Source organism: Scyliorhinus torazame, chromosome 22 (genome assembly GCF_047496885.1).
Source record: "Scyliorhinus torazame isolate Kashiwa2021f chromosome 22, sScyTor2.1, whole genome shotgun sequence".
NCBI classification, from domain to species: domain Eukaryota; kingdom Metazoa; phylum Chordata; class Chondrichthyes; order Carcharhiniformes; family Scyliorhinidae; genus Scyliorhinus; species Scyliorhinus torazame.
Genome location: NC_092728.1, coordinates 4,252,750 through 4,278,409, shown reverse-complemented (window position 1 = coordinate 4,278,409; position 25,660 = coordinate 4,252,750). Strand labels below are relative to the sequence as shown.

Below are 25,660 nucleotides of genomic sequence, written 5' to 3'. Positions count from 1 at the left end.
GTGGTCCTCGGGTGAATGTGCTAAATTGGGGGAAGGCTAATTATAACAATATCAGTCAGGAACTGAAGAACATAGATTGGGGGCGGATGTTTGAGGGTAAATCAACATCTGACATGTGAGAGGCTTTCAAATGTCAGAGAAAGGAATTCAGGACCGGCATGTTCCTGTGAGGAAGAAGGGTAAATACGGCAAATTTCGCGATCCTTGGATAACGAGGGATATTGTAGGCCTCGTCAAAAAGAAGAAGGAGGCATTTGTCAGGGCTAAGAGGCTGGGAACAGACGAAGCCTGTGTGGCATATAAGGAAAGTAGGAAGGAACTTAAGCAAGGAGTCAAGAGAGTTAAAAGGGGTCCCGAAAAGTCATTGGCAAATAGGGTTAAGGAAAATCCCAAGGCTTTTTACACGTACATAAAAAGCAAGAGGGTAGCCAGGGAAAGGGTTGGCCCACTGAAGGACAGGCAAGGGAATCTATGTGTGGAGCCAGAGAAAATGGGTGAGGTACTAAATGAACCCTTTGCATCAGTATTCACCAAAGAGAAGGAATTGGTGGATGTTGAGTCTGGAGAAGGGGGTGTAGATAGCCTGGGTCACATTGAGATCCAAAAAGACGAGGTGTTGGGCGTCTTGAAAAATATTAAGGTGGATAAGTCCCCAGGGCCTGATGGGATCTACCTCAGAATACTGAAGGAGGCAAGAGAGGAAGTTGCTGAGGCCTCGACAGAAACTTTGGATCCTCACTGTCTTCAGGTGGATCCTCACTGTCTTCAGGCGATGTCCTGGAGGACTGGAGATTAGCCAATGTTGTTCCTTTGTTTAAGAAGGGTAGCAAGGATAATCCAGGGAACTACAGGCCGGTGAGCCTTACTTCAGTGGTAGGGAAATTACTGGAGAGAATTCTTCGAGACAGGATCTACTCCCATTTGGAAGCAAGTGGACGTATTAGTGAGAGGCATCCCGGTTTTGCGAAGGGGAGGTCGTGTCTCACTAACTTGATAGAGTTTTTCGAGGAGGTCACAAAGATGATTGATGCAGATAGGGCAGTGGATGGTGTCTATATGGACTTCAGTAAGGCCTTTGACAAGGTCCCTCATGGCAGTCACACGGGATCAGAGGTGTGCTGGCAAGATGGATACAGAACTGGCTAGGCCATAGAAGGCAGCGAGTAGCAATGGAAGGATGCTTTTCTGATTGGAGGGCTGTGACCAGTGGTGTTCCACAGGGATCAGTGCTGGGACCTTTGCTGTTTGTAGTATATATAAATGATTTGGAGGAAAATGTAACTGGTCTGATTAGTAAGTTTGCGGACGACACAAAGGTTGGTGGAATTGCGGATAGCGATGAGGACTGTCAGAGGATACAGCAGGATTTAGATCGGTTGGAGACTTTGTTTTACAAAATTTGTTTTTATTCAATATTTTTCAATAATTTTTACAAACAACTACAGAAAGAAAACAACAAAAAGCATAGTAATAATAAAGAAACCAACTTAACAATGTAACAAAACAAAGTGGGGTATCTGCCCTTTGCAAGTGAAATCTATCCCCCCCCCCCCCGGTTTGCTGCTGCTGCTGACCTCCACTTAACGTTCCGCGAGAAAGTCAAGGAATTGTTGCCACCGCCTGGCGAACCCCTGCAAGGACCCTCGCAAGGCAAACTTTATCCTCTCCAACCTGAGAAATCCCGCCATGTCGCTGACCCAAGCCTCCACACTTGGGGGTTTTGCGTCCCTCCATATTAACAAGAGCCGCCTCCGGGCTACCAAGGAGGCAAAGGCCAAGACTCCGGCCTCTTTCGGCTCCTGCACTCCCGGATTGTCTGATACCCCAAATATCGCTATCCCCCAGCTCGGTTTACCCGAGTGTCCAAGACCTTGGACATAGCCTTTGCAAAATTCTGTAAGTGCCGGGCATGTCCAAAACATACGGAGATGGTTTGCTGGGCTCCCCGAACACCTCACACACCTGTCCTCCACCCCAAAGAACTTATTCATTCTTGCCACTGTCATATGCGCTCAGTGCACCACCTTAAACTGAATCAGGCTAAGCCTGGCGCAAGATGAGGAGGAATTGACCCTGCCCAGGACGTCAGCCCACAGGCCCTCAGCCAGCTCCTCACCCAGCTCCTCCTCCCACTTGCCCTTCAGCTATTTCACAGAGACCTCCTCCGCCTCCTGCAGCTCCTGGTATATGTACGATACCTTGCCCTCCCCTACCCACACGCCCGAGACCACCCTGTCCTGTATCCTCCGGGCAGGTAGCAATGGAAATTCCCCCAACTGCTTTTTCACGAGCGCCCCGAACCTGCATGTACCTAAAGGTATGCCCTGGGGGCAACCCAAATTTCTCATCCAGCTACCTCAGACTAGCAAAAGTCCCATCAATAAACAAGTCCCCCATCCTTTTGATCCGCTCTGTGCCAGCTAAGGAACCCACCATCTATTCTACCTGGAACAAATCTGTGATTGTTTCGTATCGGGGTCCAGACTGAAGCCCTTGCCTCCCCCTGTGCCGTCTTCACTGACCCCAATCCTCAATGTCGCCGCCACCACTGGGCTCGTGGTGTACCGTGTCGGCGGGAGTGGCAGCGGAGCCGTTATCAATGCCCCCAGGCTAGTATCCCTTCAAGACGCCGCCTCCAGCCGTTTCCATGCCGCCCCCCCCTCCTCTACTACCCATTTCCGAATCATGGATCTTTTCGCTGCCCAATAATAGCTGCAAAAGTGCAGCAGCGCCAGCCCACCTCCACCCCAACTGCGCTCGAAGAACAGTCTCTTAACACGTGGGGTCTTGTTTGCCCACACAAACCCCGTGATAATCCTGTTTACCTGCTTGAAAAAGGACTTGGGGATGAGGATGGGAAGGCACCAGAAGACGAACAAGAACCTGGGGAGGACCGTCATCTTCCCGGATTGCACCCTGCCCGCCAGGGAAAGCGGCAGCATGTCCCACCTCTTAAAGTCCTCCTCCATCTGATCCACCAGCCGCGCGAAATTGAGCTTGTGCAGGGCATCCCAACTCTTAGCCACCTGAATGCCCAAGTAGCGAAAGCTCCTCTCCACCAAAGTGGTAGCTCTCCCAGTCTCTTTTCCTGGCCCCTCGCATGTATCACAAAAAGCTTGCTTTTCCCAACATTCAGCTTATACCCCGAAATCTCTAAGGATCTGCATGACCTCCCCCATCCCCTCCACCGGATCCGCAATGTACAGGAGCAGGTCATCCGCACACAGTGAAACCCGATGCTCACCCCCCCCCCCCCCCCCGAACCAGTCCCCTCCAGTTTCTAGACTCCCTCAACGCCATGGCCAGCGGCTCGATTGCCAGGGCAAACAGCAGGGGGGACAGGGGGCATCCTTGCCTTGTTCCTCGATGCAACCTAAAGTACTCCGACCGCAGCCGGTTCGTCGACACACTCGCTACCGGGGCCTGATACAACAATGTAACCCTATAAATTCCTCACCAAACCCAAATCTGCCTAACACTTCCCATAGGTACTCTCACTCCACCCGATCGAAGGCTTTCTCCGCATCCATTGCCACCACTTCTGCATCCCCCCCCTTCCAAGGGCATCATGATCACATTCAGGAGCCTTCGCACATTCATGTTCAACTGCCTGCCCTTCACAAACCCCGTCTGATTCTCATTGTTCACTCCCGGGACACAGTCCTCAATCCTAGTGGCCAAGATCTTGGCCAACAGATTGGCATCTACATTAAGGAGCGATATCGGCCGAAAGGAGCCTCATTGCAACGGGTCCTTATCTCGCTTAAGGATGAGCGAGATCAGAGCCTGTGACATCATCGGGGGAAGGGTTCCTTTTTCCTTAGCCTCATTAAAAGTTCTCAACAATAGCGGGCCCAACAGCTCTGAGAATTTCCTGTAAAATTCTACGGGATACCCATCCGGTCCCGGGGCCTTGCCCGACTGCATACCCTCCAACCCCTTAACCAATTCCTCCATCTCAATTGGGGCCCCCAATCCCTCTACCCGCCTCTCCTCCACCTTTGGGAACCTCAGTTAGTCCAGGAATTGCTTCATCCACCCCCCCCCCCCCCCCTCCTCCGGGGGTTCTGACTTTTATTTGCTATAAAAGTCCTTGAAGACCTCATTGAGCCTTGCCGAGCTCAGCACCGTGTTACCCCCTCTGTCCCTAATTCCCCTAATCTCCCTGGCCGCCTCTCTCTTCAGCAGTTGATGCGCCAGCATCCTGCTTGCCTTCTCCCCATACTCATACACCGCTCCTTGTACCTTCCTCAATTGAGCCTCAGCCTTCCCTGTGGTAAGCAGGTCAAATTCCACCTGCAGACTCCGGCGTTCCTTTAACAACCCCTCTTCGGGGGATTCCTCATACCTCCTGTCCACCCTAAGTTTCTCCCCCACCAACCTCTCCCTCTCCATCTTGTCCCTCTTCCCCCTGTGGGCCCTGACTGAAATTTACTAGAATGATACCAGGAATGAGGAATTTTAGATACAAGGAAAGATTGGAGAAATTGGGCTTGTTCTCCTTGGAGCAGAGAAGATTACGAGGCGGCCTTATTGAGGTGATCAAAATTCTGAACAATTTTGACAGGGTAAAGAAGGATATTCTGTTTCCACTGGTTGGTATGTCAGTGACTCGGGGTCACAATTTCAAGATGGTCAGCAGGAGAGCTGGGAGTGAGATGAGGAGAAAGTTCTTTACTCAGAGAGTTGTTGGGGTCTGGAATGTGCTACCTGGGAGAGTGGTGGAGGTGGATTCCAATAGGAGGTTTCAAAAGAGAGCTGGATATATATTTGATGGGGATTAATTTAGAGGGCTAGGGAGATGAGACTGGAGAATGGGACTAGTTGCGCAGCTCCTTTGGGTAGCTCCTGTGTGGACACGATGGGCCAAATTGCCTCCTTCTGTGCTGTAAATAACAACAACAAAAAATTCCAGGTGTGGTCCCATCAAGGCCCTATATAATTACAGCAAGACATCCCTACTCCTTTACTTGAATCCTCTTGCGATGAAGCCCAATATACCATTTGCCTTCTTTACCGCCTGCTGCACTTGCATGGTTACCTTCAGGGACTGGTGTACAAGGACACCCAGGTCTCATTGCACATTCCCCTCTATAGCCATTCAGATAATCTGCCTTTGTTTTTACTACCAATGTGGATAACCTCACATTTAATCACACTGTATTGCATCTGCCTTGCATTTGCCCCCTCACTCAGCTTGTCCAAATCACTGAAGCATCTATGCATCCTCCTCACAGCTTTGTGTCATCTGCAAATTTGGACATATTACATTTAGTTCCCTCGCCTAAATCATGAGTATATATTGTGAATTGCTGGGGTCCTAGCACCAATCCCTGGGGCACCTCACAATTACTGCCTGCCGTTTGGAAAAAGACCCATTTATTTCTACTCTTTGTTTCCTGTCTGCCAACCAGTTTTCTACCCATCTCAAGAGACTAACCCTGATCCCATGCACTTTACTTTTAGAATCTCTTATGCGGGATTTTGTCAAAAGCCTTCTGAAAGTCCAAATACACCACATCCACTGGCTACCGCTCATCAACTCTCTTAGTTACATCCTCAAAGAATTCCAGTAGATTTGTCAAGTATGCGTTCCCTTTTGTAAATCAATGCTGACTCTGTCCGATCCTGCCACTGTTTTTCAAATGCCCTGCCATTAAATCTTTTATGATGGGCTCCAGCATTTTCCCCACTACTGAGGTCAGACTGACTGGTCTGTAATTCCCTGTTTTCTCTCTACCTCCCATTTTATATAGTGGGATTACATTCGCCACCCGCCTATCTGCAGGAACTGTTCCAGAGTCTATGGAATCTTGGAAGATGACCACCAGTGCATCCATTCTGGGACCACTTGCTTAAGTGCTCTGGGATGTAGATTATCGGGCCCTGGGGATTTATCGGCCTTCAAACTCATCAATTTCCCCAACACCATTTCCTTACAAATACTGGTTTCATTCAGTTCCTCCCTGTTACAAAACCAAGGGCAATTAAAGATGGCCAGCAAATGCTTGTCGAGCCCACATCCTGTGAAATTAAATGAAATGAAATGAAAATCGCTTATTGTCACGAGTAGGCTTCAATGAAGTATACACCGCCGGGCAAGAGTTACAGCTGGGGGAAGGGCAATTATGATGCCATAAGACGTGACTTGGGGGGGATAGGTTGGAGAAGTAGGCTGCAGGTGTTGGGCACACTGGATAAGAGGAGCTTGTTCAAGGATCAGCTACTGCGTGTTCTTGATAAGTACGTTCCGGTCAGGCAGGGAGGAAGGCGTAGAGTGAGGGAACCGTGGTTTACCAAAGAAGTGGAATCTCTTGTTAAAAGGAAGAAGGAGGCCTATGTGAAGATGAGGTGTGAAGTTTCAGTTGGGGCGATGGATAGTTACAAGGTAGCGAGGAAGGATCTAAAGAGAGAGCTAAGATGAGCAAGGAGGGGACATGAGAAGTATTTGGCAGGTAGGATCAAGGAAAACCCAAAAGCTTTCTATAGGTATGTCATGAATAGAAGAATGACTAGGGTAAGAGTAGGACCAGTCAAGGACAGGGATGGGAAGTTGTGTGTGGAGTCTGAAGAGATAGGCGAGATACTAAATGAATATCTTTCGTCAGTATTCACTCAGGAAAAAGATAATGTTGTGGAGGAGAATGCTGAGACCCAGGCTATTAGAATAGATGGCATTGAGGTACGTAGGGAAGAGGTGTTGGCAATTCTGGACAGGCTGAAAATAGATAAGTCCCCGGGGCCTGATGGGATTTATCCTAGAATTCTCTGGGAGGCCAGGGAAGAGATTGCTGGACCTTTGGCTTTGATTTTTATGTCATCATTGGCTACAGGAATAGGGCCAGAGGACTGGAGGATAGCAAATGTGGTCCCTTTGTTCAAAAAGGGGAGCAGAGACAACCCCGGCAACTATAGACCGGTGAGCCTCATGTCTGTAGTGGGTAAAGTCTTGGAGGGGATTATAAGAGACAAGATTTATAATCATCTAGATAGGAATAATGTGATCAGGGATAGTCAGCATGGCTTTGTAAAGGGTAGGTCATGCCTCACAAACCTTATCGAGTTCTTTGAGAAGGTGACTGGACAGGTAGACGAGGGTAGAACAGTTGATGTGGTGTGTATGGATTTCAGTAAAGCATTTGATAAGGTTCCCCACGGTAGCCTATTGCAGAAAATACGGAGGCTGGGGATTGAGGGTGATTTAGAGATGTGGATCAGAAATTGGCTAGCTGAAAGAAGACAGAGGGTGGTGGTTGATGGGAAATGTTCAGAATGGAGTTCAGTTACAAGTGGCGTACCACAAGGATCTGTCCTGGGGCTGTTGCTGTTTGTCATTTTTATAAATGACCTAGAGGAGGGCGCAGAAGGGTGGGTGAGTAAATTTGCAGACGATACTAAAGTCGGTGGTGTTGTCGATAGTGTGGAAGGATGTAGCAGGTTACAGAGGGATATAGATAAGCTGCAGAGCTGGGCTGAGAGGTGGCAAATGGAGTTTAATGTCGAGAAGTGTGAGGTGATTCACTTTGGAAGGAATAACAGGAATGTGGAATATTTGGCTAATGGTAAAGTTCTTGGAAGTGTGGATGAGCAGAGGGATCTAGGTGTCCATGTACATAGATCCCTGAAAGTTGCCACCCAGGTTGATAGGGTTGTGAAGGAGGCCTATGGAGTGTTGGCCTTTATTGGTAGAGGGATTGAGTTCCGGAGTCATGAGGTCATGTTGCAGCTGTACAAAACTCTGGTACGGCCGCATTTGGAGTATTGCGTACAGTTCTGGTCACCGCATTATAGGAAGGACGTGGAAGCTTTGGAGCGGGTGCAGAGGAGATTTACCAGGATGTTGCCTGGTATGGAGGGAAAATCTTATGAGGAAAGGCTGATGGACTTGAGGTTGTTTCGTTGGAGAGAAGAAGGTTAAGAGGAGACTTAATATGATCAGGGGGTTAGATAGGGTGGACAGTGAGAGCCTTCTCCCGCGGATGGAAATGGCTGGCACGAGGGGACATAGCTTTAAACTGAGGGGTAATAGATATAGGACAGAGGTCAGAGGTAGGTTCTTTACGCAATGAGTAGTGAGGCCGTGGAATGCCCTACCTGCTACAGTAGTGAACTCGCCAACATTGAGGGCATTTAAAAGTTTATTGGATAAACATATGGATGATAATGGCATAGTGTAGGTTAGATGGCTTTTGTTTCGGTGCAACATCGTGGGCCGAAGGGCCTGTACTGCGCTGTATCGTTCTATGTTCTCTGTTCTATGAAAAGCCCCTAGTCGCCACATTCTGGCGCCTGTTCGGGGAGGCTGGTACGGGAATCGAACCGTGCTGCTGGCCTGCCTTGGTCTGCTTTAAAAGCCAGCGATTTAGCCCTGTGCTAAACCAGCCAGTACCAAAAAGGCCACTTCACCTCCCCTTTACCTCTATTTTCGAATTATGTTTTTTAACATTGCAGTGTTTAATTGCCCGTCCTGATTTTTCTGTAGTCTTTTAGGTGTCAGTCTTCCCTTATTGGTAGTATACTTCCATCAAAATCATAGCCAATGCCGGTGATTTTCCCACATTGCGAACTTGATAGCTCAGAACTGAGGAATTGCTGAGTTTCTGGAACCACCATCTTTTACATGAGAGAATTTGGTCCCATCAATCTTCCCTCTTAGATACATGTAACAGCTTCCAATGTCACGCATTCGTCGAAATAGAGAATGGAGTTGTCCTGCTGTCTTTCCCAATTTTTATCCCTTAACTTCCACTATCAAAATCCCAAAAAATGCAGATGTCGATGTACTAATCGACCTTTGAAGCATCGAAAAATTCCTCCAAAAGCCGGGCCATCTTACATGTCAAGTAGTAAAGTTTGGAGAGTTTGTGGGTGGTTGCTATCTTTGTCATTCACAACATGGGGTTGTGTATACTCTATGTAGGGTTGTCTTAAACTCGTGCAAATCTTCACAACACTCTTGTGTCACCTGCTTGATCCCCAGTTTTAAGGTACCAGTAAATAAAACATCCATTTGTGGGGTGTAACTTTGAGGCTCACTAATTTAAGTATGGCATATCATGGCTGCAAAGGGGGCTTGAATTACCTTATAATGCTGTAATCTGACCATTGATGCCAGTGCTCTTTGTGATACATTACTCTGCCCGAATTGACAACTTCATTTTTCCTCCATTGCAACAGTGACTTCATTGCAAAATACTTAACGGACTGCGAAATTCTTTGGGACACCCCTGAGACCATAAAATACACAATATAAATGTAAGTATGGTCTAACTTTCTGATCTCTTTATGAGTTTTTCAGAGAAAGTAAAAATAAGTCAGTTTGGCCTTTCAAAAATAGTTCTGAAATGATGGACAAAATAATTTGCATTTATAGAATCACTTTACATCCCAAAGCATTTCACAGCCATTATATTCTGAACTGCATTCATTGTTGCACCGGCAAAGGAGACAATCAGTTTATGCAGAGCAAGGCTTCACAAATAGTCATCAAATGATCAAATAGTCTTTTTTTTTGGTAGTGTTGCTGAAGGATAGTTATAGAGTCACAGATGTTTACAGCACGGAAACAGGCCCTTCGGCCCAGCTTGTCCATGCCACCCAGTTTCTATCACTAAGCTAGTCCAACTTGCCTGCATTTGGCCCATATCCCTCTATACCCACCCTGCCCATGTAACTGTCTGACTGCTTTTTAAAAGACAAAATTGTACCTGCCTCTGGCAGCTCGTTCCAGACACTCCCCACCCTCTGTGTGAAGAAATTTCCCCTCTGGTCTCTCTTGTATCTCTCCCCTCTCACCTTAAACCTATGCCCTCTAGTTTTAGACTCCCCTACCTTTGGGAAAAGATGTCGACTCTACCTTATCTATGCTCATTATCTTATCAACCTCTATTATAAGATCACCCTTAAGCCTCCTACGCTCCAGGGAAAAAAAGTCCCAGCCTATCCAGCCTCTCCTTATAACTCAGACCATTAAGTCCTGGGAGCATCCTCGTCAATCTCTTCTGCACTCTTTCTAGTTTAACAATATCCTTCCTATAATAGGGTGACCAGAAGTGAACACAGTATTCCATGTGTGGTCTTACCAATGTTTTGTACAACTTCAACAAGACTTCCCAACTCCTGTATTCAATATTCTGACCAATGAAACCAAGCATGCTGAATGCGTTCTTCACCACCCTGTCCACCTGCGACTCCACCTACAAGGAGCTATGAACCTGTACCCCTAGATCTCTTTGTTCTGTAACTCTCCCCAACTCCCTACCATTAACTGAGTAGGTCCTGCCCTGATTTGATCAAACAAAATGCATCACCTCACATTTATCCAAATTAAACTCCCATTTGCCATTCATCGGCCCACTGGCCCAATTGGTCAAGATCCTGTTGCAATCTTATATAACCTTCTTCACTATCCACTCTGCCACAATCTTGGTGTCATCTGCAAACTTACTAACCATGCCTCCTACATTCTCATCTAAATAATTTACATATATAACAAATAACAGTGGACCCAGCACCGATCCCTGAGGCACACCGCTGGTCACAGGCCTCCAGTTTGCAAAACAACCCTCCGCAACCACCCTCTGTCTTCGGCCAATTTTGTATCCAATTGGCTACCTCACCCTGGATTCCGTGAGATTTAAGCTTTTGCAACAACCTACCATGCGGTACCTTGTCAAAGGCCTTGCTAAAGTCCATGTAGACAACGTCGACTGCACTGCCCTCATCTACCTTGGTTACCCCTTCAAAAAACTCAATCAAATTTGTGAGACATGATTTTCCACTCGCAAAGGCGTGCTGACTTTCCCTAATTAGCCCTTGCCTGTCTAAATGCCTGTAGGTCCTGTCCCTCAGAATACCTTCTGACAACTTACCGACTACAGACCGGTCTGTAGTTCCCAGGCATATCCCTACAGCCTTTCTTAAACAAGGGCACAGCATTTGCTATCGTCCAATCTTCAGGCACCTCCTGCGGCTTTCGATTCAAATATCTCAGCTAGGGGGTCGGCAATTTCCTCGCTAACGTCCTGCAATGTCCTGTGATACGTCTCATCAAGTCCCGGGGATTTATTTACCTTGAAGTGCTTTATGAACACTCCTAAAGCCATCACTTTTTATTTCCCCAACATTCGTGACTTTCTCAACAGTAAATACTAATGAGAAATATTCATTAGGGACCTCTCCCATCCCTTGTGAATCTCCACATAGATGACGTTGTTTATCCTTAAGAGGCCCTACCCTTTCCCTATTCACTCTTTTGCCCTTTATGTATCTGTAAAAGCTCTTTCGATTTTCTTTTGCCTTACCTGCCAAGACAATCTCATGTCTCCTTTTTGCCATCCTGATTTCTCTCTTTACTCCATGGGATCACAGAATTGTTACAGCATAGAAGGAAGCTATTTGGCCCATCATGTCTGTACCAGCTCTCCAAACGAGCGTTATGACTTAGTGACATTCCCCTGCCTTTTCCCCGTACCCCGTTGTTTCTACTTTGAATCTTCCAGTTTGTGCATTCCAGACTCGAACCATTGGTTGTGTGAAAAACTTTCTTCTTACATCACATTTGCCTCTTTTGCAAACCAATAGAAACCTGTGCTCTCTCATTCGTGAACCTTTTCCGAGCAGGAAGTTTCTCCCTGCATATTCTATCCAGCACCCTCATGATTTTGAATATCTCTATCATATCTCCTCAGCCTTCATCTCTCCAAGGAGAACAACCCTAACATCTCCAATCTATCCTCCTAACTCTGAGCTTTGCTCACGAGCAGTGGGAGATACCACATCCGAAGTGAGGCACAGCAGAGTGAGTTTTAAACACGGGAAGTTGAAACACACAGTGGAAATTCGGTGCAGAGCTGGAAGAGGTGCTCTTTGCTTTTTCTCCTTGCTTTGGAACAGGGTCTTGCCCTGCTGCAGTTGAGGCTACAAGGGAGGGGGCTGATTGGTCAGTAATGAGTAAGGTCGATAAGTCTTTACAACTTTTATCACTTGTAGTTTGAAAATACTTTTTGCTGTTTATAATCTGAAAGGACTATAATTGGTAGTAATGAGGACAAGGAAAGAAGGGCGATACAGAATTGGATTTAATCTGATATCAAGTATTTTCCAAAGGTTTAATTTAACGGGCTAAGTCATGGCAGGAAAGCTCAAAGCCTTGGTTTGTTCTTCGTGCTCAATGCGGAAGGCCGGGTCGTTTCCAGTGCCCGGGATCAGTATGTGTGCAGGAAATGTCTCCAGCTGCAGCTCCTGGACGCCAGCGTTTCAGAGCTGGTGTGGCGGCTGGAGACCCTGTGGAGTATCCGTGAGGCAGAGTGTGTCGTGGATAGCACGTATAGAGAAGTGGTCACACCGCAGGCTCAGACTCCACAGGCAGGAAGTGAATGGGTGACCACCAGGCAGGGTAAGAGAGCGAGGCAGGTAGTGCAGGAATCTCCTGTGGCCATTCCCATGATATACCGTTTTGGATACTGTTGAGGGGAATGACCTCTCGGGGAAGCAGCAGCAGCTAAATGCGTTGCACCACAGTTAGTTCTGCTGCAGAGGGGAGGAGTAAAACGTGTCGGAATGCAATAGTTATAGGGGATTTGATTATATGGGGAAAAGATAGACATTTCTGTGGCAGCAAACGAGACTCCTGGATGGTATGATACCTCCCTGGTGCCAGGATGGTATGATACCTCCCTGGTGCCAAGGTCAAGCATGTCTCTGAGCGGTTACAAGACATTCTGGAGGAGGAGGGTGAGCAGCCAGTGGTCATGGTATACATCTGTACCAGCAACATAAGTAAAAACAATGACGAGGCCCTAGAAGCAGAATATAGGGAGTTAAGAAGTAAGTTAAGAAGTCGGACCTCAAAGGCAGTGATCTCAGGATTACTACCAGTTCCACGTGCTAGTCAGTATAAATAGCAGAACATATCGGGGCTGGTTTAGCACAGTGGGCTAAGCAGCTAACTTGTAAGACAACAAGACCAGCAGCGCGTGTTTAATTCCCATACCAGCCTCCCTGAACAGGCGCCGGAATGAGGCGACTAAGGGCTTTTCACAGTAACTTCATTGAAGCCTACTTGTGACAATAAGCGATTATTTTTATTATAATATCGGGTGAACACGTGGCTGAAGAGATGGTGTGAGGAGGAGGGATTCAATTCCCTGGGGCATTGGGACCGGTTCTGGGGGAGATGGGACCAGTACAAACTGGGCAGCTAACACCTGGGCCGGACCAGTTCTGATGCTCTGTGGGTGAAGCGGAGGCAGGTTCACAATCACGGCATATACAGGAGAGACATTATTGCAAGATAATTACAGATTGGCATGTGAAGAATGATTGGAATGTGAGTCTTTACAGGTAATCAAGTCATTACAGGAACAAACAGTGGAGTGGGTGATAGTCACAGGTAATCGAGGTATGAATTGTCTCAAGCCAGGACAGTTAGTCGGATTCTGAAAACCCGGGCAGTATAGTGGGGGTTACATGTAATGTGACTTGAACCCGAGATCCTGGTTAAGGCCGTCCTCATGTATGCGGAACCTGGCTACCAGTTTCTGCACGGCGATTCTGCCTTGTGTGTCTTGAAAGTCATCTTGGAGAATGTTTACCCGAAGATTGGAGGCTGAATGTCCTTGACTGTTGAAGTGTTCCCCGACTGGAAGGGAACATTCCTGACTGGTGATTGTTGGGCGATGTTTGTTCATTCGTTGTCGCAGCGTCTGCATGGTCTCGCCAATGTACCACGCTTCGGGACATCCTTTCCTGCAGCGTATGAGGTGGACAACATTGGCTGAGTTGCTTGAGTCTGTACCGTGTACCTGGTGGGTGGTGTTCTCACGTGTAATGGTGATACCCATGTCAATGATCTGGCATGTCTTGCAGAGGTTGCCGTGCAGGATGGTGTGGTGTCGTGGTCGCTGTTCTCCTGAAGGCTAGGTAGTTTGCTGCAAACAATGGTTTGTTTGAGGTTAGGCGGCTGTTGGAAGGCAAGTAGTGGATGTGTGGGGATGGCTTTTGCAAGATGTTCGTCGTCATCGATGACCTGTTGAAGGCGCCGAAGAAGCTTTTTAAAAAAAAAATCTTTTTATTGGCTTTTCTCATATTTATAAACAGTTGTGTATATACATTACATTTTTCTTGCCCGCGCTAATTTACTTTATTTTACAGAGAGGTTTATTTTTTCCTTCCTTTAACAAACTCTCTGTACATTTCTTTGCCTTCTGGATCGGCCGATGATTCCGAGAGGTCAGCGAGCCAGTCTGCAACTGTGGGTGGTGCTGCCGATCGCCCGCCGAGCAGGATTGTCCGGCGTGCGATTAGGGAAGGGAAAACAAGGGCGTTGGTCCCGTCCCCATGTGTAACTCTGGCTGCTCTGATACCCCGACGATTGTCACTATTGGGCATGGCTTCACCCTCACCCCACAATCTTGGACATTGACTCGGAGAAGGCTGTCCAGAACCCAGCAAGCTTGGGGCAAGCCCAAAACATGTGGGAGTGGTTGGCCGGGCCCCTCTGGCACAGCTCACATTTGTCCTCTACCTCCGGGAATAACCTGCTCGTTCGGGTTCTGGTCTGGTGCGCTCTGTACACCACTTTGAGCTGCATTAGGCCTTGCGCAGGAGGAGTTCGCCCTTAGTGCTTCGCTCCAGAGGGCAGCACGGTAGCACAAGTGGACAGCACTGTGGCTTCACAGCGCCAGGGTCCCAGGTTCGATTCCCTGCTGGGTCACTGTCTGTGCGGAGTCTGCACGTTCTCCCCGTGTGTGCGTGGGTTTCCTCCAGGTGCTCCGATTTCCTCCCACAGTCCAAAGATGTGCAGGTTAGGTGGATTGGCCATGATAAATTGCTCTTAGTGACCAAAAAGGTTGGAAGGGGTTAATGGGTTACGGGGATAGAGTGGAAGTGAGGGCTTACGTGGGTCGGGGCAGACTCAGTGGGCCGAATGGCCTCCGCTGTATGTTCTATGTTCAGAGTCCCCATCCTACCTCTGTCTCCAGTTCGTCCTCCCATGGTGTTCCAGCTCTATCCAGTAGCTGTCCGTATATTTTCCCACATAGCCCCTCCCTTCTCGCTGCTTGTGCCTATCAGGTTTTTGAGTCATGTGTTTTCTGGGGCCCCGGGGTGTACACTACTGTCTCTTTGCAGAGGAAGTGCTTTATTTGGAGGTGTCTCAATTCTTGTCCTTTTGCTAGTTTCCATTTCCTCGTCAGTTCGTCCAGTGTAGCCAGTCTGCGCCCTACGTAGAAGTCCCCGACCGTCAGTGTGCCCCCGTCCTGCCTCCATCTTTTGAAGGTGGTATCTAGCATGGCTGAGGGGGAATCTGTGATTGCCGCAGATGAGGGACATTTTCGTTATCCCAAAGTGCTGTCTCAACTGGGTCGCTACCACTGGGCTCGTATATCTTGCTGAGGAGGATGGGAGTGCTCCAGTAGCCAGGGCCCAGAGGGTCGTTCCTTTACAGGATGCCTCCTCCATTTGTACCCAATCTGTGTCGGGTTCTTGTACCCATCCCCTCACTTTTTCTGCCGTTGCTGCCCAGTGGTAGTATTGTATGTTCGGTAAAGCCAAGCAAAGCCCCCTTTGACTTTTCCTCTTTGCAGTGTCGGTTTGGGAATTCTCGGGTTCTTACCCCCGACCACACAAACGCCATGATTAGACTGTCTATATTTTGGAAAAAGGCCTTGGGGATGAAGATTGGGATGGAGCTAAACAGGAAGAGGAACCTTGGCATTTCGTTCATCTTAATCGGCTGCACTCTCCCCGCCAGGGAGAGTGGGAGTGAGCCCCACCTTTGAAGGTCTTTTCTTACTTCCTCCACCAGGCTGGTCAGGTTCCACTTGTGGATCTGTGTCCACTCTCTGGCTATCTGGATCCCCAGGTAACGGAATCTGTTCTGGGCCAGTTTGAACGGGAGCCCCTCCAGCTCTGTCCCTCCACCTTTTGGGTTCACTGGGAATGCCTTGCTTTTGCTCAGGTTAAGTTTGTAGCCCGAGAAGGTCCCAAACTCTTTCAGTATTTGCAGTATTGCCTTCAGTCCCTCCTGTGGCTTCGAGTGAGACTCTGTGTCTCTGTCTCCTCTCCGGATTCCCTTCAAGCTTTTTGTGTTCCTCAGGGCTATCGGCAGAGGATCGATCACTAGCACGAACAAGAGTGGGGACAAGGGACAGCCCTGTCTTGTTCCTCTCTGTAGCTGGAAGTATTCAGAGCTGGTGGTGTTAGTTCGGACGCTCGCTTTGGGAGCGTTGTACAGGAGCCTCACCCAGGCGGTGAACACCGCTCCTAGCCTAAACCGTTCAAGTACATAGAGGAGGTAGTTCTATTCGACTCTGTCGCAGGCCTTTTCTGCGGCCAGCGAGACGATCACCTCTGGTGTTCTCTCTCTTGGGGGTGGGGTGGGGGGGGGGGGTGGTCATTATTACATTCAGCAGCCGCTTGATGTGAGCTGTGAGCTGCCTACCCTTGACAAAGCCCACTTGGTCCTCTGCGACCTCTGGTATGCAGCCCTCCAGCTTTTTGGCCACGACCTTTGCGAGTATTTTCGCATCCACCTTCAGCAGGGAAATGGATCTGTATGATCCATATCCCGTCAGGTCTTTAGCGTTTTTGGGTATCAGTGAGATTGTGGCCTGCGCTAGCGTGAGGGGCAGGGTGCCCCCTGCCAAGGAGTCCGCAAACATTTCCCTTAGGTGTGGGGCCAGGACTGGTGTGAAATTGTTGTAGAAGTCCGTCGGGAACCTGTCGGGTCGCGGTGCCTTCCCCGCCTGCCCGGGGCTGATGCTCTCCATGATTTCTCCCAGGTCTATTGGTGCTTCCGGCTCTCCCCGTCAGTCTTCCCCCACCACTGGTAGTTCCAGTCTGTCTAGAAACTGTTTCATTCCCGCGTCCTCGTTGGGGGCTCTGTTACCAGTCTACCTCTGCTATCCTTAACCTGCGCTTTTTCCCTTGTGGCTGCCTGCTTTCTCAGCTGGTGATCCATTAGGCGGCCAGCCTTGTCTCCGTTTTCATTGAAGGTCCCCCATGTCTGGCGGAGTTGGGACACTGCTTTCCTAGTGGATAGCAGGTTAAAGTCCATTTGCAGCTTTTTCCTCACCGCCAGCAGCTCTACAGTCGGGGCCTCGGAATACTGTCGACTTCCAGAATGGAGTCCACTAGCTGTTGCCTGGCCACCCTCTCTTCCCTGTCTCTACTTGCCTTGTAGGCTATGATCTCTCCTCTGATCACGACCTTCAGTGCCTCCCAGAACGTGGAGGGTGAGACCTCCCCGTTTTGGTTGTTACCAACGTAATCGCCTATGGCCTGCGATATTTTTTGGCAGAAAGCCTTGTCGGCCAGGAGGACCGTGTCCAGCCTCCATGTGGGGCGCTGGGCATGGCCTGTCTCCAACCTCACATCCATATGATATGGAGTGTGGTCAGAGATAATGATCGCGGAGTAGTCTGTTCCTGGAAGCATCGATTTCCCCACTGCAAAGAAGCCGATATGGGTGAAAACCTTGTGCACCTGCGAGAAGACTGAGAACTCCTTTCCTCCCGGGTGCAGGAACCTCCATGGGTCCACCGCTCCCAACTGTTCCATGAAGGCTCCTAGCTCCCTAGCCATGCCAGACTTTTCCCCCGTTCTGGGGTTTGATCGGTCGGTCAGTGGGTCCAGCACGCCGTTAAAGTCGCCCCCCCATAATCAGTCGGTGTGTGTCAAGGTCGGGGACCCCCGCTATGGTCTTCTTTATGAACTCTGTGTCGTCCCAGTTGGGAGCGTACACATTTACCGGTACGACCGGTGCCCCTTCCAGGACACCGCTGACCATGACGTACCTTCCCCCTGGGTCCGTAACTGTCTTGATTTCCGTAAACCTTGTCCTCTTGCGAATTAATATTGCTACCCCCTTAGCCCTCGTCCCGTAGCATGAGTGGTACGTCTGTCCCACTCAGCCCTTCCTTACCAGCAGGTCGGTCCTTCTCCCTCGGGTGCGTCTCTTGTAGGTAGATTATGTCGGCTTTTAGGCTTATTAGGTGGGTGAAGACTCTGGATCTTTTCATCGGTCCGTTGATTCCCCTTGCATTCCAGGTAACAATCCTGGTGGGGGGTTCTGACCCCCCGGTCCTGCAGGATCATCCATACTTACTTGGTGGCCGCGCCCCTGCACTTCGGAGTTTCCCTTTGCTGGGTGGCCATCCAAAATGGCCAGGGTCGCCGCTCTCACCATGGGGTCGAGCCCGAGCGCTCCAGGGTTTCCCTTCGCCCTGATGCCCTCCTGAGTGGCTGTTTGTGGCGCCAATTGGTTCCCCGCCCTGCTCCATGCCCGCTGAGGTCTATGTCTTTACTGCTTCACTATCTCACCCTTCTCTTTGCTTCGGCTCGCCTCGGCTTCTAGGACCATCACCCTGTCGCTCTGGTCCGAGGCGGCCCTCTCCAACTCCAGAATTGTATTTTTCTGTGCCTCCACTTTCCTTTCCAGGCCTCCGATGGTCTGCTGCATTTGTGCGTCGTCTCTGCCAACGCCTCCTTCACCATTGCGTGGAGCTCCGACCAGAGCGCCTCCTTTATGCTGGTCGTTGCGTCCTGCTCCCGCTCCGCTGTTTGGTCTGCCATCGTTTTCCCTTTGAGGCTCGCCTGAATCTCCGTCTCGCCTTGTGGGGCCGACTGCCTGCGAGTCTGCCGCTCCTGCACTTTCCCCTCGCTGCTGCTGCTGCTGCTTACGTCTCGCTGTCCCTCACTTTGGTGTTTTTATTTCCTCCAGCCATCTGTCTCTCTCTCTCTTTCCCCGCTGCTGTTCCTTACCCCGAGGTTGCTCTCCCTTCTCCCGCCCCTCTGCTCTCGCTGGGTCTGCCTCAGGCTTCGGGTTTCTTTCTGTTTGTTGGGGGGGGGGGGGGGGGGGGGGGGGGTGTTGTTGTGGTTGGCTCCCTTCCTTTTCCTCCTCTTTGCCCTTCCCTCTCACTCGGTCAGTGGGGTTCGCGAGAGGGGGTTCTCGTCCTGACAGGAGTCCCCCCCATGTTTCGCCGCTCACCACGTGGTCGCCACCGGTCCGTGTGGGGGCGGGGGGGTTCTCTCTCTCTCTCTCTTGGTCGCTGGCTCCACTCCCGAGCGCTTCCGTCTTCAGCTTCGCAGTCCGGGTCGGCACTCCTCTTCTACTGCCGCACTCTCCTGCTGTGCGGCGGGGGGGGCTTGGTCAGACAAGTTTGCGCTCTTCGCCGCAAGTTCTGTTCGGGGAACGGGATGCGACTCAGGAGTCCCTCAACCTGCGACCACTCTCTTCCCTTGCCGGAAGTTAAATCCCTTTACATTTATTTTTAATAAAAAGCTGTTGAGTTGTCAATAAACCCAACTGATTTCATTAATCCTGCCCCAGGGTGGGTGCAAGTGTCCAACCAGGGGGATGGGGGAGAATTGTGCCTCGATGCCTCCAATCCGAAGGCGCCGAAGAAGATGTCATAGTTTCTCTTCTCCGGGGAAGTAGTGGATGACGAAGGGTACTCTGTCGGTCCTGTCCCGTGTTCGTCTTCTGAGGAGGTTGGTGCGCTTTGTTTGCTGTAGCGCATCAGAACAGTCGATTGATGAGTTGAGTGCCATATCCTGTTCTTACGAGGGAGTCTTTCAGCGCCTGTAGGTGTCTGTCGCGTTCCTCCTCATCGGAGCAGAACCTGTGTATATGGAGGGCTTGTTCAGGGTGGAAGCTGGAGAAGTGGAACATCGTAAGGTTATCCGTGGGCTTGCGGGAGAGTGAAGTGCTAAGATGTCCATCTTTGATGGAGATGCGTGTGTCCAAGAATGCAACTGAATCTGGAGAGCAGTCCATGGTGATGGTGGGATGGAAGTCATTGTGAAGTAGTTTCAGTGATTCTTTGCCGTGAAACTCTGGGAGTTCTTCCACAAACCCCAAGATGTGGACAGCGAACCCAATGCGATGACCAACGAATCGGAACAGCCGACAGAGAGATCCGCAGTGCCGCAACCGAAGAGGAAAGAGTTGAATTGGACCCTTCCGGAAGGCCGCTGCCGTAGACTCAACATGTATGCTCAAGCCATCATGAGATGCGTCAATGCCAGACTCATCAGTCGCACTCACAAGACAGGCCCCAAACGTCACTCAAGCACAACGCAACATCATCTGCGCTCTCAAGACCAACCACAACATTGTCACCAAACCAGCAGACAAAGGAGGAGCCAACATCATACTGAACTTTATAAAACCCTGGTTAGACCACACCTGGAATATTGTGTCCCGTTCTGGTCACCTCATTATAGGAAGGATGTGGATGCTTTGGAGAGGGTGCAGAGGAGATTTACCAGGATGCTGCCTGGACTGGCGGGCATGTCTTTTGAAGAAAGGTTGAGGGAGCGAGGGCTTTTCTCACTGGAGCGAAGAAGGTAGAGAGGTGACTTGATGTACAAGGTGTACAAGTTGATGAGAGGCTTGGATAGAGTGGATAGCCAGAGACTTTGGCTCTCACGAGGGGACATAATTTTAAGGTGATTGGAGGAAGGTATAGGGGAGATGTCAGAGGTAGGTTCTTTACACAGAGAGTGGTGGGTGCGTGGAATGCACATTAGCGGAGGTGGTGGAGTCAGAGTCATTAGGGACATATAAGCGACTCTTGGGCAGGCACATGGACAGCAGTAAATTGAAGGGATGGAGGTTAGGTTGATCTTAGATTAGGATAAATGGTCGGCACAACATCGTGGGCCGAAGGGCCTGTACTGTGCTGTACTGTTCTATGTTCTATGAACTGAACCAACTACTGCAAAGTGTCCCGACAACTGAACAACCTGGAACACTGCAGACAGTTACCTGCTGATCCAAATGACCAAAGAACACACCTGCCAACTCACAGACTGATCAAAACCTTTGATCCAGACCTTCAGAGGATCCTAAGTGCTCTCATCCCACGTTGGAGATCTCTACTGCCTCATGAAGATACACAAAGCCAACTTACCCAGCCGTCCTATCGTATCAGGCAACGGGACTCTGTGTGAGAACCTCTCTGGCTACATCGAGGGCATCTTGAAACTCATCGTACAAGGTACGCTCAGCTTAACATTCGGGTTTACATTCGCAACACTACGGACTTCTTACACCCGTGGGCCAGTTGAACCAAGAACACTCCTCGTCATAATGGATGGTGGCACAGTGGTCAGCACTGCTGCCTCACAGCTCCACCCGGGTTCAATTACGGTTTTGGGTAACAGTCTGTGTGGAGTTTGCACTTGTGTCTCTCCTATATGTGTTGTAATTGTGAACCTGCCTCCACATCACCTGGTGAAGGAGCAACGCTCCGAAAGCTTGTGATTTCAAATAAACCTGTTGGACTTTAACCTGGTGTTGTAAGACTTCTTACTGTGCCCACCCCAGTCCAGTGCCAACATTTCCACATCGGAAATTAAAGATGCATGCGATAAATTAAGGTCTGTAATTATGGGTCATTTTAATCTGCATGTAGATTGGGCAAGTCAAATTGGCCACAATACCGCCAAGGAGGAATTCCTGGAGTGTGTACGAGATGGTTTTCTGGACCAATACATTGAAGAACCAACTAGAGAGCAGGCCATCCTAGACTGAGTACTGTGTAATAAGAAAGGAATCATTGGCAATCTACCCCTTGGGGATGAGCGATCATAATATGAGAGAATTTTTCGTCAAGGTGGAGAGTGAAGTAGTTGATTCTGAGACTAGGTTCCTGAATCTTAATGAAGGAAACTACAATGAGATGAGGTGTGAATTGGCTTTGATCAATTGGGGAATGTTAAAGGGAATAACAGTGGATAGGCAAACATTCAAGGAGCTTATGGGAGAACTGCAACAATTGTTTATTCCTGTCTGGCCCAAAAGTAAAACTGGAATGGTGGCCAAACCATGGCTTGCAGGGAAATTAATGATAGTATTCGATCCAAGGAAGAGCCATACATATTGGCCAAGAAAACAACTGGTCTGAGGACTGGGAGCAGTTTAGAATTCAGCAAAGAAGGACCAATGGATTGATTAAGAAGGGGAAAATAGCGTACAAGAACATAAAAACTGACTAAAAGCTTCTATAGATATATGAAGAGACAAAGGTTGGTGAAGACAAATGTAGGTCCCTTACAGCCAGAAACAGGGGAATGTATAATAGGGGACAAATAAATGGCTGAGCAATTAAATACATAATTTGGTTCTGTCTTCGCAAATGAGGACACAAATCAGATACCAGAAATATTGGGGAACGCAGGGTTTAGTGAGAGGGAGGAACTGAAGGTGGTCAATATCAGTAGAGAAATGATGTTGGGAAATTGATGGGATTGAAGGCTGCTAAATCTCCAGGGCCTGATAATCAACAACCCAGATCCTGGCCCCGAGTCACTGTCCGTGTGGAGTTTGCACATTCTCCCCGTGTCTGCATGAGTCTCACCCCCACAACCCAAAGATGTGCTGGCTGGATGGATTGGCCGTGCTAAATTGCCCAAAACAAAATAAGGCAAAGGTGGTCTGTACAACAAGCATGCAGGTGGTAAAGAAGGCAAATTGTATGTTGTCCTTCATCGCGAGAGGATTCGAGTACTGGAGCAGGGATGTCTTGCTGCAATTATACAGGGTCTTGGTGAGGCCACATCTGGAATATTATGTGCAGTTTTGATCCCCGTATCTGAGGAAGGATGTTCTTGCTCTCGAGGGAGTGCAGCGAAGGTTTACCAGACTGATTCCAGGGATGGCGGGACTGTCATATGAGGAGAGATTGAATTGGTTAGGATTGTATTCGCAGGAGTTCAGAAGAATGAGGGGGGATCTCCCAGAAACAAATAAAATTCTAACAGTACTGGACAGGGTAGATGCAGGAAGGATGTTCACGATGGTGGGTGTGTCCAGGACCAGGGGGCACAGCCTGAGGATACGGGTAGACCATTTAGGACAGATGAGGAGAAATGTCTTCACCCAGAGAGTGGTGAGGCTGTGGAATTCATTACCACAGGAAGTAGTTGAGGCCAAAGCATTGTATGTTTTTAAGAAGCAGTTAGATATAGCACTTAAGGCGAAAGAGATCAAACGATATGAAATGAAAATCGCTTATTGTCACAAGTAGGCTTCAAATGAAGTTACTGTGAAAAGCGTCTAGTCACCACATTCCGGCGCCTGTTCGGGGAGGCTGGTATGGGAATTGAACAGTGCTGCTGGCCTGCCTTGGTCTGCTTTCAAAGCCAGCGATTTAGCCCAGTGTGCTAAACCAGCCCCTCAACTAAGGGGAACAGCTGCTCCCTATCCACTCTGTCCATGCCCCTCATAATCTTGTACACCTCAATCAGGTCACCCCTCAGTCTTCTCTGCTCCAACAAAAACCCAAGCCTAACAAACCTCTCTTCATTTAAAAAAAAAATTTAGAGAACCCAATTCATTTTTTCCAATTAAGGGGCAATTTAGAATGGCCAATCCCCCTACCCTGCACATCTTTGGGTTGTGGGGGTGAAACTCACGCAAAAACAGGGAGAATGTGCAAACTCCACACGGACAGTGACCCAGAGCCGGGATCGAACCTGGGACCTTGGCGCCGTGAGACAGCCGTGCTAACTACTGCGCCACCGTGCTGTCCTCAACCTCTCTTCAAAACATAAATGTTCCACCCCAGGCAACATTCTGGTGAATCACCTCTGCACCCCCTCCAGTATGGGGGGAAAGCGGGATTCGGCTGTTGAGTTGGATGATCAGCTCATGATCATAATGAATGATGGAACAGGCTCAAAGGGCCTTTTCCTGCTCCTACTTTCTATGTTTCTATAACTGAAGTATTGCATCCCGAACCATTGTTGTTGAATTATAGAATCCCTACAGTGTAGAAGGAGGCCATTTGGCCCATCGAGTCTGCACCGACCGTCCAAAGGAACACCCCATCTAGGCCTATGCCCCCACCCTATCCCCAAAGCTGCATCTAACCTTTTTGGCACTACGGGGATATTTAGCATGGGCTATCCACCTAACCTGCACAGCTTTGGACAGACAGTCCCCAAGGTCAGAATCTAACCCGAATGTTAAGACGTGCCAAGTCATTCAGCTACATTTTTAAAGGTTGTGAGGCAACCCGCCTCGATCACCCTCCCGGGCAGTGCATTCCAGACCGTCACACCTCTGGGTAAAAAGGTTTGTCCTCAAATACCCCCTAAACCTCCTGGCACTTACCTTGAACTTGTGTCCCCTCGCAACTGACCCTTCAACTAAGTTGCCTGGAATATAAGCAATAGAGTAGCAAGGGCCAATAAGTTGATTATATAGATGAGCAGGTTGTGCGCTAGGCTGTGGTCTCGAACAGGGTTTTTAGATTTTTAAACAATCTGGCTATGATGCAAGGGACATCTTCCAACATATAATTAAAAATTTGACTTGCTGGCTAAAATAGTTTAAACCTCTTGTTAATTGAAGGATTCCTAAGAGTGAGTTAGTCTGGAATAGCCAAACTGAGGAGAGAGAAGGAGTTCTAGATATTAACCTTCAGAGTTAAAGGACGTGAGAACCAGGAGAGTTCCCACCTGAGGTGCTTCACGTTAGAAGCTAGCTATGCCTATGTTGAACTGGGAGTCGAAAACCAGAGGGTATTGGGAGGAGGTTTGAAGGGAAAACCTTGCTGGAAGTAAACGGAATGCCCAAGAATTAATATATATTCCTTATACGAATATCCACAGCAGTATTTGGTCTATATGGTTGATCTTCTAATTTGGTAATTTTCTGACTTGAGTTTGGGGTGTAAGTCTAATGCAGGTAGAAGGAAATTTGAATTAAGTTCCATTTAGAAAAGTAGTAACTGTTCATTATACTTTTGATATTTTTAAAGACCATTTAAGATAAAGTGTAGTTATCAATATTCATATTCTTAGATTTTTGTTCATCAAAATACTTTTGATTTTAAACTATAAACCTTGGGGCTTCATTCTTTTCGTGTTTCCAGGTTCATAAAAATAAAAAAACTTTACTGGTCTCTACCAACATCATAACAAAATAGACAACATCCACTGTGTTCCCTTTGTCAACCTTCCCTGTACTTCATCAACAATTTTAGTTTGATTAGCTGAGCATAATCTGCCTTTTAGTTGAGATACTAGATGGGCTAAAATTGATAAAGAGGAATTAGAAAGGCTGTCTGTACTTAAACCTCGTATTTATAAAGGAAGTGTGGTCACTGTTGCAATGTACTGCGTAATGTTGGAGTGAAAATCCAACTGGGAATAATGACCTCCTTCACCACTGCTGCCTCACAGCGCCAGAATCCGGGTTCGATACTGGCCTTGGGTGACTCTGGACAAAGAACAAAAGAACAAAGAACAATACAGCACAGGAAAGGGCCTATCGGCCCTCCAAGCCTGTGCCGACCATGGTACCTGCCTAAACTAAAACCGTCTGCACTTGCGGAGTCCGTATCCTTCCATTCCCACCCTATTCGTATACTTGTCTAGATGCCCCTTAAATGCCGCTATCGTACCTGCTCCCACCCCCTCCCCAGGCAGCGCATTCCATATATTTACCACGCTCTGTGTAAAAAAAAAAAAAAAACGTGCCTCACACATCTGTTCTAAACTTTTCCCCATGCATTTTAAACCTATGTCCCCTAGTACTTGACTTTGTCCATGCCACGCATAATCTTGTAGACCTCTATCAGGTCGCCTCCCTTTGGGCAGCACGGTAGCATGGTGGTTAGCACAATTGCTTCACCGCTCCAGGGTG

The 25,660-nt window shown here is 48.7% G+C and overlaps 1 protein-coding gene across 3 annotated transcripts in view; it reads left to right on the top strand.

Annotated features, from left to right (window-relative positions):
* tmem39b (transmembrane protein 39B) overlaps window positions 1–25,660 on the top strand; it is a 135,267-nt gene that overhangs the window by 5,717 nt on the left and 103,890 nt on the right. For all 3 annotated transcript variants that reach the window (XM_072487832.1, XM_072487827.1, XM_072487831.1), the window contains exon 2: window positions 9,178–9,255. In XM_072487832.1, coding sequence (XP_072343933.1) covers window positions 9,254–9,255 — 2 coding nt within the window. In that variant the 5' untranslated portion in view covers window positions 9,178–9,253. The remainder of the gene's footprint in view (window positions 1–9,177; window positions 9,256–25,660) is intronic.